Source organism: Bison bison, unplaced genomic scaffold (genome assembly GCF_000754665.1).
Source record: "Bison bison bison isolate TAMUID 2011002044 unplaced genomic scaffold, Bison_UMD1.0 scf7180017856337, whole genome shotgun sequence".
Classification (NCBI taxonomy): domain Eukaryota; kingdom Metazoa; phylum Chordata; class Mammalia; order Artiodactyla; family Bovidae; genus Bison; species Bison bison.
In genome coordinates this window covers 825,596-837,570 of record NW_011486910.1, presented here as the reverse complement: position 1 = coordinate 837,570, position 11,975 = coordinate 825,596, and the positions used below count along the sequence as shown (strand labels likewise).

General features: G+C 43.1%; 1 protein-coding gene across 1 annotated transcript in view; it reads left to right on the top strand.

The window, feature by feature from the left end:
• LOC105002602 (cytochrome P450 2J2-like) overlaps positions 1–11,708 on the top strand; it is a 30,002-nt gene extending 18,294 nt beyond the window's left edge. Inside the window, exons 8-9 of the mRNA XM_010859306.1 lie at positions 6,295–6,433; positions 11,186–11,708. Coding sequence (XP_010857608.1) covers positions 6,295–6,433; positions 11,186–11,364 — 318 coding nt within the window. The 3' untranslated portion in view covers positions 11,365–11,708. The remainder of the gene's footprint in view (positions 1–6,294; positions 6,434–11,185) is intronic.
• Positions 11,709–11,975: the final 267 nt, after the last annotated feature.

The window sequence follows — 11,975 nt, the reverse complement described above, 5'->3', positions numbered from 1 at the left end:
GCTTTCTTATCCATTCATCTGCTGATGGACATCTAGGTTGCTTCCATGTCCTGGCTATTATAAACAGTGCTGCGATGAACATTGGGGTACATGTGTCTCTTTCCCTTCTGGTTTCCTCAGTGTGTATGCCCAGCAGTGGGGTTGCTGGATCATAAGGCAGTTCTATTTCCAGTTTTTTAAGGAATCTCCACACTGTTCTCCATAGTGGCTGTACTAGTTTGTATTCCCACCAACAGTGTAAGAGGGTTCCCTTTTCTCCACACCCTCTCCAGCATTTATTGTCTGTAGACTTTTGGATCGCAGCCGTTCTGACTGGCGTGAAATGGTACCTCATAGTGGTTTTGATTTGCATTTCTCTGATAATGAGTGATGTTGAGCATCTTTTCGGGCAGAAAATGTTGACTTATGAGGGACATGTGGGACCACTTGAACCAAAATCACATTAGTACTGCTGTTTCTAACATAACATCCCCACAGGTATTGTTTCCAGCGTTAACTTACAGCCCCTTGATGGGACTACCTCAAAAGGGAAAAGAATCCAAGCCTGTGCACTATTAAATAACAGAAAAGAGGAGAAGGAAACCAATACTTCCTTGGTTCCTAAAGCAGTCAGGACTCTATAGATTCTTTCAAAATGTCTGATTCAGTCCTCAGAATAATTCTGCTATCCTCATTTTACAAATTTGAAATCCAGGCTCAGAGAGTGATTAATCTTGTTTAAGAATTCTCAGTTACAAAGTGATGAGAGTTGGGTTCCAGAAACAGACTCGTTCTGAGTTCCAGGCTCATCTTTGTTGTCTACACCATGTTCTCTTTATAAGAGTTGCTCTACTTTGACTTTAGAAGAGTCTCCCTGCAATTGTTCTCAGTGGTTCTCTGTTAAATTCCCTGCGTTCACAGAGGAAATTCTGCTCTCTCTGCCCTGCTCTCTTAGGATCTCAGCAGACAGCTCTGCTGTGCCCCCTAGTGCCCTCTCTGCACACTGCACATTCACAGTCTGCTTTCTCACCACCTTGGTCCATCTCTGTGGATGCATTGCAGTTGGCCTGAGTCCCTCTGTATGTGGAACCTGGGGTTGATCTCAAGGGAAAAACACAGGAGCATCTCCCATGGGCTCCCCATGGTCTCTGTGCCTACAGAGCCTGTAAATGCAGTTATTCCTGCAGCAACTGTGTTTTTGATTTTCTTGCTGATTGACCATCTTATGTGTGAAATATGAGGTCTAAAGGTTTTCACAGGTGATCTTTGCATATTCACAGCAATATATTTAACTGCAAAGAACTATCCTAACTTAAAAGATTCATTCCAACAGATTTTTTCTGATGTAATGTTCAATGAGACCTAGCGAACCAACTAAATCTGATTTTTATTTTATTTCATTTATTTTAATTTGAAGACAATTACTTTACAATATTGTGGTGGTTTTTGCCATACATCAACATGAATCAGCCACAGGTGCACATGTGTCACCTTATGCTGAACCCCCCTCCCACCTCCTTCCCCACCCCATCCCTCAGGGTTGTCCCAGGACACCAGCTTTGAGTGTCCTGCTTCATGCATCGAACTTGCACTGGTCATGTGTTTTACGTATGGTAATATACATGTTTCAATGCTATTCTCTCAAATCATCCCACCTTCACCTTTCCCACTGAGTCCAATAATCTGTTCTTTATGTCTGTGTCTCTTTTGCTGCCTTGCATATAGGATCATCATTACCGTCTTTCTAAATTTCATATATATGCATTAATATACTGTATTGGTGTTTCTCTTTCTGACTTACTTCACTTTGTATAATAGGCTCCAGTTCCATCCACCTCATTAGAACTGACTCAAATGTGTTCTTCTTTATAGCTGAGAAATAGTCCATCGTGTATGTACCACAACTTTCTTATCCATTCATCTGCCAATGGGCATCTAGGCTGCTTCCATGTCCTACCTATGTAAACAGTGCTGCAGTGAACATTGGAGTAAATGTGTCTCTTTAATTCTGGTTCCCTCTGTGTGTATGCCCAGCTGTGGAATTGCTGGGTCATATGGCAGAATGGAACTGGAGGAATCAACTTTTCTGACTTCAGCCTATACTACCAAGCTACAGTCATCAAGACAGTATAGTACTGGCCAAAGACAGAAGTACAGATCAATGGAACAAAATAAAAAGCCCAGGGATAAATCCACGGAACCCTTATTTTTGAAAAGGTGAAACTATACAATGGAGAAAAGACTATCTCTTTAACAGGTGGTGCTGGGAAAACTGGCCAACCACCTGTAAAAGAATGAAACTAGAACACTTTCTAACACCACACAGAAAAATAAACTCAAAATTAATTAAAGATCTAAATGTAAGACCAGAAACTATAAAACTCTTAGAGGAAAACATAAGCAGAACACTCTCTGACATAAATCACAGCAAGATCCTCTATGACCCACTTCCCAGAGTAATAAATAAAAATAAAAATAAACAAATGGGACCTAACTAAACTTAAAAGCTTTTCCACAATGAAGGAAACTATAAGCAAGGTTGATAAGGCAGCCTTCAGAATGGGGGGAAATAATAGCAAATGAAACAACTGACAAAGAACTAGTCTCCAAAATATACAAGCAGCTCATGTAGCTCAATACCAGAGAAACAAACAACTCAATCAAAAAGGGGGCCAAAGAACTAAACAGACATTTCTCCAAAGAAGACATGAAAGTGAAAGTGAAAGTGAAAGTGAATTCGCTCAGTCATGTCCGACTCTTTGCGACCCTGTGGACTGTAGCCCACCACGCTTCTCTGTCCATGAGATTTTCCAGGCAAGAGTACTGGAGTGGGTTGCCATTTCCTTCTCCAGAAGATCTTCCTGACCCAGGGATCAAACCCAAGTCTCATACAGATGGCTAATAAACACATGAAAAGATGCTCAACATCACTCATTTTTAGAGAAATGCAAATCAAAACCACAGTGAGGTATCATCTCACACGGGTCAGAATGGCCACCATTAAAGTCTATAAACAATAAATGCTGGAGAGGGTGTGGAGACAAGGGAACCCTCTTACACTCGTACAGTCACTATGCAGAAGTGTGGGGATTCCTTACACTGACTTTTAGTAGCAACTAAAGTCCCCCTGGAGGATGTCGTGTGCAGTGCTTCTCTGTAAGCCCCAGCATGGGAGCTCTGAAGTCCTGGCTGCCAGGGTCAGGATGCGCCCCTCTATTAGCAAGGGAAACTGACTGAAAGCAAAAGAAAAGAAGATGAGGTAATGGATCCTTGGCCAAGGATCCTTGGCCAAGGATACATAATGAAAGCGATCCTCAAATTGTGTAAGATTTAGGTCCCACAAAGCTGGCCTGGTTGATTCGTTCAAGATGATGCAACAGAAGGACACCAGCTTAACTCTTCTTATGTAAACACAAAAATCACAATTATCTACTGGGTGCTCAGTCGCTCAGTCATGTCCGACTCTTTAAGATCCCATGGACTGTACCCTACTAGGCTTTTCTGTCCATGGGATTTTCTAGGCAAGATTACTGGAGTGGATTGCCATTTCCTTCTCCAGGGATCTGCTGAATAACCATTAACAAAACTGCTAAAACTTGTCAAAAAAGACACCCTAATTCCAGTTTTTTAAGGAATCTCCACACTGTTCTCCATAGTGGCTGTACTAGTTTGCATTCCCACCAACAGTGTAAGGGGTTTCCCTTTTCTCCACACCCTCTCCAGCATTTATTGCCTGTAGACTTTTGGATCACAGCCATTCTGACTGGCGTGAAATGGTACCTCATTGTGGTTTTGATTTGCATTTCCCTGATAACGAGTGATGTTGAACATCTTTTCATGTGTTCGGATAAGAAAGCTGTGGTACATATATACAATGGAGTATTACTCAGCCATTAAAAAGAATACATTTGAATCAGTTCTAATGAGGTGGATGACTCTGGAGCCTATTGTACAGAGTGAAGTAAGCCAGAAAGAAAAACACCAATAGAGTATACTAACACATATATATGGAATTTTGAAAGATGGTAACGATAACCTGTATGCGAGACACAGATGTATAGAACAGTCTTTCGGACTCTGTGGGAGAGGGCAAGGGTGGGATGATTTGGGAGAATGGCATTGAAACATGTATATTATCATATGTGAAACAAATGTCAGTCCAGGTTTGATGCAGGATACAGGGTGCTCAGGGCTGGTGCACTGGGAAGACCCAGAGGGATGGTATGGGGAGGGAGGTGGGAAGGGAGTTCAGGATGGGGGACACATGTACACCCGTGGCGGATTCATTCCAATGTATGGCAAAACCACTACAATATCATAAAGTAATTAGCCTCCAATTAAAATAAATAAATTTATATATTTAAAAAAAGACACCCTAAATAGATAGCCAGTGGGAATTTGCCATATGACTCAAGGAGCTCAAACTGGTGCTCTATAACAACACAGAGGGGTAGGATGGGGTGGGAGGGAGGATCAAGAGGGCAGGGACGTATGTATACTATAGTTGATACATGTTGAGGTATGGCAGAAACCCAACACAATATTGTAAAGCAATTATCCTTAAATTAAAAATAAATAAAAATTTTTAAAGATACCTTAAATCCAAAGACAAAGAAGAAGCCACCACAAGATATCAGGAGGGGTAGAACTGCGACAAAATCAGCTCCCATACCCACCAGATGCTGTGCTTAATCACTTAGTCATGTTCAGTCTTTGTGGACATGTAACCATGTAACCAAGGACTGTAACCCACCAGGCACCTCTGTCCATGGGGATTCTCCAGGCAAGAATACTGGAGTGGGCTCCCATTCCCTCCTCCAGGGGATCTTTCCAATCCAGGGATCAAACCCAGGTCTCCCACATTGCAGGTGGATTCTTTACAGTCTGAGCCACCAGGGAAGCCTACTTGCCAGGTGGGCAACCTGCCAACTGGAAAACAATTATACTACAGAAGTTCTGCCACAGTACTGAAAATCCTGAGCCCCAAGGCAGGCATCCCAGCCTAGCGGTCTGGTAACAGGAGGAGGAGCCCCCAGAGAATGTAGCTATGAAGATGAGCAGATTGTGATCTCAGGAATTCCACAGGGCTGGATGGAAAAAGGACAGTCTTGGAGGGCACACACAAGACTGTGGACTGTGTGCACATGAGCACACAGGCAAATAAAGCAGTGACCTCATAAGAGGCTGGACCAGACCTACTGCTAGTATTGGAGGGTCACCTGCAGAGGCAGGGGGCAGCATAGCTCACAGCAGGGACAAAGACACTCAGAGCAGCAGCTCCAGCAGATACTCATTGGCATGAGGATGCCCAGAGGTTGCCATACAAAGAGTCCTGGAAAATATTGGGAACAAATGACAAGTTGAGAAACTGAAAGAGACTTGATGTAGTAAGCACGCAGGGAGAAGGATGGTGACTCAGGATGGGCAGGTGACGTGCCCATAACCTAAGAGAGATGGAAGCCATTGAGGGGTATCTATTGAGGTCCAAATATGGTGGGCGGATAGAAGTGACATAATTAAATCATGTCCAAAGCTATCTCAGCTTTCAATGTGTCCAGCACATTGAAGGGGAAAGAAAGGATATGGATGTAGTTAGGACTAGTGTAGGAGTGTGGGAAACCAAGGTAGTAACTTGGACCAGGCAGTGATGGACCTGAAATGGAGGTGACAGAATCCAGAGAAAACTCAAGTCAAGTTGAGCAGCCCAGCGAAGGCCTGGACGAAGGCAGAATGAGGGAAAGGGGGGCGTTAAGGAGGACTCCTGAGTTTGTTGCTGCATACCAGGAAGAATAGTGGTTTCTTCCACTTGGTGACCTTATTCTATTGTTAAACTTTCTGTGGACTTTACTAGATAATGGAGGGAAGAGAATGTGAGAACCGTAGGCAAATGAGACATTTTTCATGTTGGACAAACTGCCATAGTTACCACTTGAGTAAGCAGCTGGGTCAGTCTCGGTCTAGAACTGCCTGCCCACTGTCACATTATTCATATATGTTTCATATGTGTTCACTGATGCATATGTGTTCCCTCCCAAGTTCTACACTGACAAGTCCCTGCAGAGATCCATTCTGCACTAAGAGCAGTCACACTTCCCTGACAAATTCCCAGCAGACAATTCCAGTCCATCACTGTAAGCTGTCCCAAGGCAAAAAAAACAGTGCTAGGGATTGGGCTCAGAAGGTGGTGGGTTGGTGAGGCCAAGGGAGTTCAGGGTGCTGTCAGCCCAGGTGTGGGAGCGCCGGAGGACTGCAGCCCGTCTGTACGTGTATGTTGTGTGGGTCAAGTCTTGCCTGAGTCTCTTCTGCCTTCTTCAGGGCACCATGGTGCTGACCAACCTGACTGCACTGCACAGGGACCCCGCAGAGTGGGCCACCCCTGACACGTTCAATCCAGAGCATTTTCTGGAAAATGGACAGTTTAAGAAAAGGGAATCCTTTCTGCCTTTCTCAATAGGTGAGTAGCAAGAAATAGGTATGTGGGAACCCAGGACTCCTCTCTCTACCCTTGCCTACTCTTCTCCTTGTGATGCTTTGCTTTAGTTGGAACAACTCCAGATAGCCCTGCCAAGCATGACTCACTCTTGCTGTGGTTGCACCTCAAGATTCCCTGGGGTGAGCATCCCCAGGATTAATGCTGTTGCTTCCTAAGCCCTGGCTTGACTCTGATGGAGATTTCAGCTTCACATTGTTCTGTCCCTGCCAACACTGGGGATAGAAGCGTAGCCTCCTCCTGTTACCCACAAAGAAGGTTGGAACCTTACCATCTGAGTAGAGTTTTAAGTGTTCCAAGATCTTTTTAGAGCCTCCCACTCACAAAAATGTGAAGTGAATTACTACAAAAGGGATGAGGGAGGTGCCAGTAAAGGAGCTGCTTGTCTGTCATTATGGGCATCACAAGGGACTTGTGCCATGGACTTAAGTAGATGAGATTCTACTCTTTAAGATATTCCTGAAGAGGTCTTTTAAAATTTTGCCTTTTTAAACTCTAATAACCCCTTTACAAATATAGTTACATCATTCACATGATGCACAACCCGAAATGTATGAAAGAGAATGCAGGGAAACTCTCTCTCATGTTTCCAAGGCAGCCAGTTCCAAAAGTTCCAAAAGCTCCAAATATTTTAACTTATAACTGTGAAATGAGTAACAAAATTCTTCATATGTATCAGATAATGAGTTATGTATTTTGTTGAGATCATTTCAAATAATATCCCAGATCCTTAATTCTATAAATGTTTCTTGAGCACCTGTTATGTGTAAAGTATTCAGTCCTGAGGATATGAAAAATGATTCAGTAGACAAAAATACCATGCAATTCTCCTGTAACCTTCCAGGGTTCAAATTTGAATCACCGCTTTGGGTATAAGGAAGATAACTGAAGTTTAGCAGGGTCTGCTATGGAATATACACTCATAAAAGTCATGGGGGCAGTCCTAGAATTGAGTGTTATTCATGTTTATCCAATACTAATGCCCGTGCCTCTTCCTAACAGTATCTCCTAAAATAATAACTAAATGCTACACTGAGTTGACATTCTGAAATTCATAGTAGTTTTCTTATCATTAATTTTCTGTGACAGTATCATTTTGCTGATCATGCCACAAAGGCACAGAGAGGAAGGGTCTGGAATTTGACCCCATGCTTAGCTTAGCTTAGGCATGATCCAGAGCCCAGGCTTCCCTTCTGTAGGATACTGTCCTGAGTGTATCTGAACTCATTCGATTAGATCTTCTGTGTCTTTCCTCTCCAGTTCTGTGCCACCTTTGCTCACATTGGGCAAGTCACTTTCTAATCTCAAAGCAGAGATGAGATGTAAGAAAACCTTCCAGTCTTCCTGTCTATAAGAGCTTCAGGTTTCCTATTACAGTACAAAGTTTTAGCTGTTTTAATGTTATAATTCTCCTGAAGTTTTTGTTGTTGTTGTTGTGAGAGTTGTAACACACCCTTCTAATTACAGATTTTATTTGCAAGGAAATTATTTTATTTAATATGTACAGCAATCCAGTTATTAACAGTTTGACAGGAAAGAAATCAGTATTTCCTTTCCCAAGGCATAGAAATTAGGATTTAGAGAAAGCTGTTTCTTACCCAAGGCCATGTGCCCAAGGAATTGGCAGAAAACAGCCTAAGACTCATTTGTTGTTTTTTTAAATTTTTTTTTGTAAAGCAGAGTTGATTTACAATATTGTGTTACTTTCAGTAGTAGAGCAAAGTGATTCAATTATATATATATATATATATATATATACACACACACACACACACACACACATATATGGAGAAGGAAATGGCAACCCACTCCAGTGTTCTTGCCTGGAGAATCCCAGGGATGGGGAGCCTGGTGGCTGCCGTCTATGGGGTCACACAGAGTCGGACACGACTGAAGTGACTTAGCAGCATACACGTATATACACACACCTTTTTTTGTTGTTTTAGTTTTTTCCCTTACAAGATACTACAAAATATTGGTATACTTCCCTGAGCTATACAGTAGGTCTTCATTGGTTATGTATGAAGTTCTAATCTAGTGTGCTCCCTAACACAACTAGAATGTAACACATTTACTTACTTAAAAGCCCTTCCATTTTAAGATTCACCAAGTCCATGTCATATGTATCGATTGTTACATTGCTGTATTACAAAGGTGGTAAACTCAGTGACGTAAAACAGTAAGTGTGTATCGTTGCCCGAAGCCTACAATTGAGCTGGGAGCTGCCTGATCTTAGCAGGGCTCTCTTGCCTGTGTAGGAGGGCAGATGACTGAAGACTGATCTAGGACTAGATCGGCTGGGTCAGTGGGGCTCTTTTCCAAGTTTCCTCCTCCAGCAAGCTAACCCCCGCTGGTATACATGCAGATGATAAGACCCAGGAGGGAGGAAAGCACACAGTGCCTCCTGAGAGCCAGGCTGGGAACTGGCGACCGTCACTCCCACTTCATTCCGGGGCCCACGCAGGTCACACTGTGAGCCCCAGTTCAAGGGAAAGGGAAATAGCACAGCTTTTATGGGAAGGGCTGTGGAATCACATTGCAGATGATGTGGGTACAGGGAGAGGGGGGAGATTGGAATTTATGGGAAGGGCTATGGAATCACATTGCAGATGATGTGGGTACAGGGAGAGGGGGGAGATTGGAACAAGTGTTGCAATCAGGTAATATCCCTCTTTCTGCCTGGGAAGAATGAAATTCAGAGAAGGTAAGCAACTTGGGGTTTTCCTCAGCTGTGGCAGAACGCAGCCTACCTAAATAGAGTAGGAAACGGAAGCCTGAAAAATGCTCTGAATCGAAAAGTCAACACTACTATTCGTTTTTCTCCCACCACACTCCCATCTGGGGCACAGTTGCTTTGACTCATTCTTGATCCAGCACTTTGTAAAGAAAGCTTCCTTGAAGAATGGGGTGTGGAGAGCTCCCTCCCTTCTCTTGGAGAGGCGATCAGGTGTGGAATTAGAACACACACACAGTCAGGGCAGATGGCAGAGGTATCATTGCAAACATATTTTTTTTCTTCATTTAAGTGTTTCCCTGTTGATGCAGCAAAGCAGCAGACATCTTCATGAAGACAAGAGACTGAGTCCTCATTTTTCAAAGTAATCACTGGATCATAGGAGACAAAAAGAGAAAGACCTTTTTTCAGAAACCCTAGACCAATTCTCTCATTCTTAGTGAGGTGATTGATCTAGTTATTTAGAGGGAGCACCAAGGAGAAGGTCCACATTTCCCGTGGTCCAGAATGAAGTTGTAGAATCAAGTGGCCCTCCTTTTCATGATTTTAAAATCAAATTCATATCTCCTGTATTACTCATATCCTTGTCCAGCCACATAGTGTAGTTAGGATATTATTTTACAAGTTTGACAACTGAAAATGGTTTAGGTTGGTGAGAATATTTACTCATAGCCCAGAACTGGTTACTGGTTACCAACACTGTAAATCTGGATCCTGACTCTGTGGATCCAGTTTTGTCACAAATCTGGATTACTTGAGGATAATTTTCAGTATTTACAATACAGCTGGTTTGGTACCATTTGAACAAATTTCTTCCTCTGCTGCATTTTTAACTGATGTCCTCATTGTTCTATTAGTGATGCGTAAAGAGATCAGAGAGAGGGGAACAGAGATGATTAGAAACTGCTGGTGGGAAACACAGACACACAGGCACAAAATCATATAAAAAGGACATAATTCTGAAGCATATCTTGATTTATTAAACACATTTGCAGGCATTCTCTAATCTTATTTTCAACAACTGCTTACAGAGGCAGAGGACAAAATTGAGGCATATCCCTACAATAACTATTTTTGAAGAATATTTCACGACATGGGGAAAAACCAAAGTAACAATAGCAATGCCCAGAATTAACTACAGAGAGTAATCTCAGGGATGGGTGTGCAGGAGAATCTTTACAAAGACAGTGAGGAAATTTGTCAAATGTTAACAAGGGTTTTTTGTCTGGATTATGGGATTACAAACATCTTTTATATCTTTATACTTCTCAGACTTTTTTTTTTTCATTTTTGCAATGAACATGTATTAATTAGTGAGAAGGTAAATTATTAAAACACCCACAAGAGAGATAATGGAGACCCGAGTAGGGTGTTGTAGCCCAAGTGGGGAGGAGGGCATCATGAAGGGAGGGGCTGGGGGAAGCCTGGAAGAGATGGTGCAGAGGTGGGCTGAGATGGGGTTGGCCCTGCACGGGCAGCCCTGGCAGGGAGATGCCCAGTCCTGATGGAGGGAAACGTGATGTAGAGAGAAGATGCCTCATACTTGAGAAGCCTTGATCTGATGTTCACTTTCTTATCCTTCTCAACAGTTGTTTTTTATAATGATTGAAAAATATTAAAACAGAATTTTTCTTTTTGTCTGCTTTTGTCATCATCATTTCCTGATGGATTTTTGAACGACTTTAGGCTAGACGCTATTTGTAGGTCAGCCCAGCCCCTCTGCGCTCTGTCCGCAGCCTGCACCTGCACCCTGTACCTTACCATCCTGACCCCTGAAGGCACTGAGCTGTGCGATTGTAGATTCACTCAACTGGGCTTAGGTTTACAAGGTGGTTGCCATGAAATAAGCCAGCTGCATAAAGGCCAGGGCCTATCAGCCTCTCACTTTGCTCAGTTTTTTAAGACGTGGTACAAGATTTCAGTCCTTGCAAGACACAGTCACCACCTGAGCAGGTAACTCACGTCATATTTTTGTCTTTTAGGAAAGCGGATGTGCCTTGGAGAACAATTGGCCAGGACAGAGTTGTTTATTTTCTTTACTTCACTTCTGCAAAAATTTACCTTCAGGCCTCCAGAGAATGAGAAGCTGAGCCTGAAGTTTAGAGAAAGCCTGACCAGCTCCCCAGCCAGCTACTGCCTCTGTGCTATTCCTCGGGCCTGAAATTGTCCAGAGGGGGAGGAGAAGGAAAGAAAGAAGAATGGGCCTGTTCCCCTCAAGACAGAGCACATGCTCAGGAGTGAGGGAGCAGCATTCAGTGCCTCTAGGACAGGTCACAGGAACTGGACTCAGAGGAAACTGAATCCAAACCCCAGCTTAACTGTCTCCAGTGGGGCCTTGGGCAAATCAGTTATGTTGTGAGTGATTTCATTTTCATCTGGGAAATAGAAGGTGGACAATGATTTCTTCTCTAAAGCAAAAACTAATGCAAAGATCAAAGGAAATTAAGGGCTTTAAATGGCTTGGAAACCATAAAGCACATCATAAAATTCATAGTTGTGATCTGCCTTCTGTGTCCTTCCTTAGACAGAAATATGCTTCTGGCCTGTTGAGATGGCCTGGGTCAAAGTGGGACCAAATGGTGGATAAGAGTCAGAAGTTGGGCCCTGGGGCAGCCATGGAGGTCAGCCAGAAAGGCCCTCACATTTGGTAGCACCAGGCAATCTTATCCTGCTTCTGCCTCAGACTGGCCCCTGGGAAGTCAGCAAGGCAGGTAGATTCCTATTAATAAGCACGGTTCTGTGGAAAAGCAGTTTCTCTGGTTTACCTAAGAA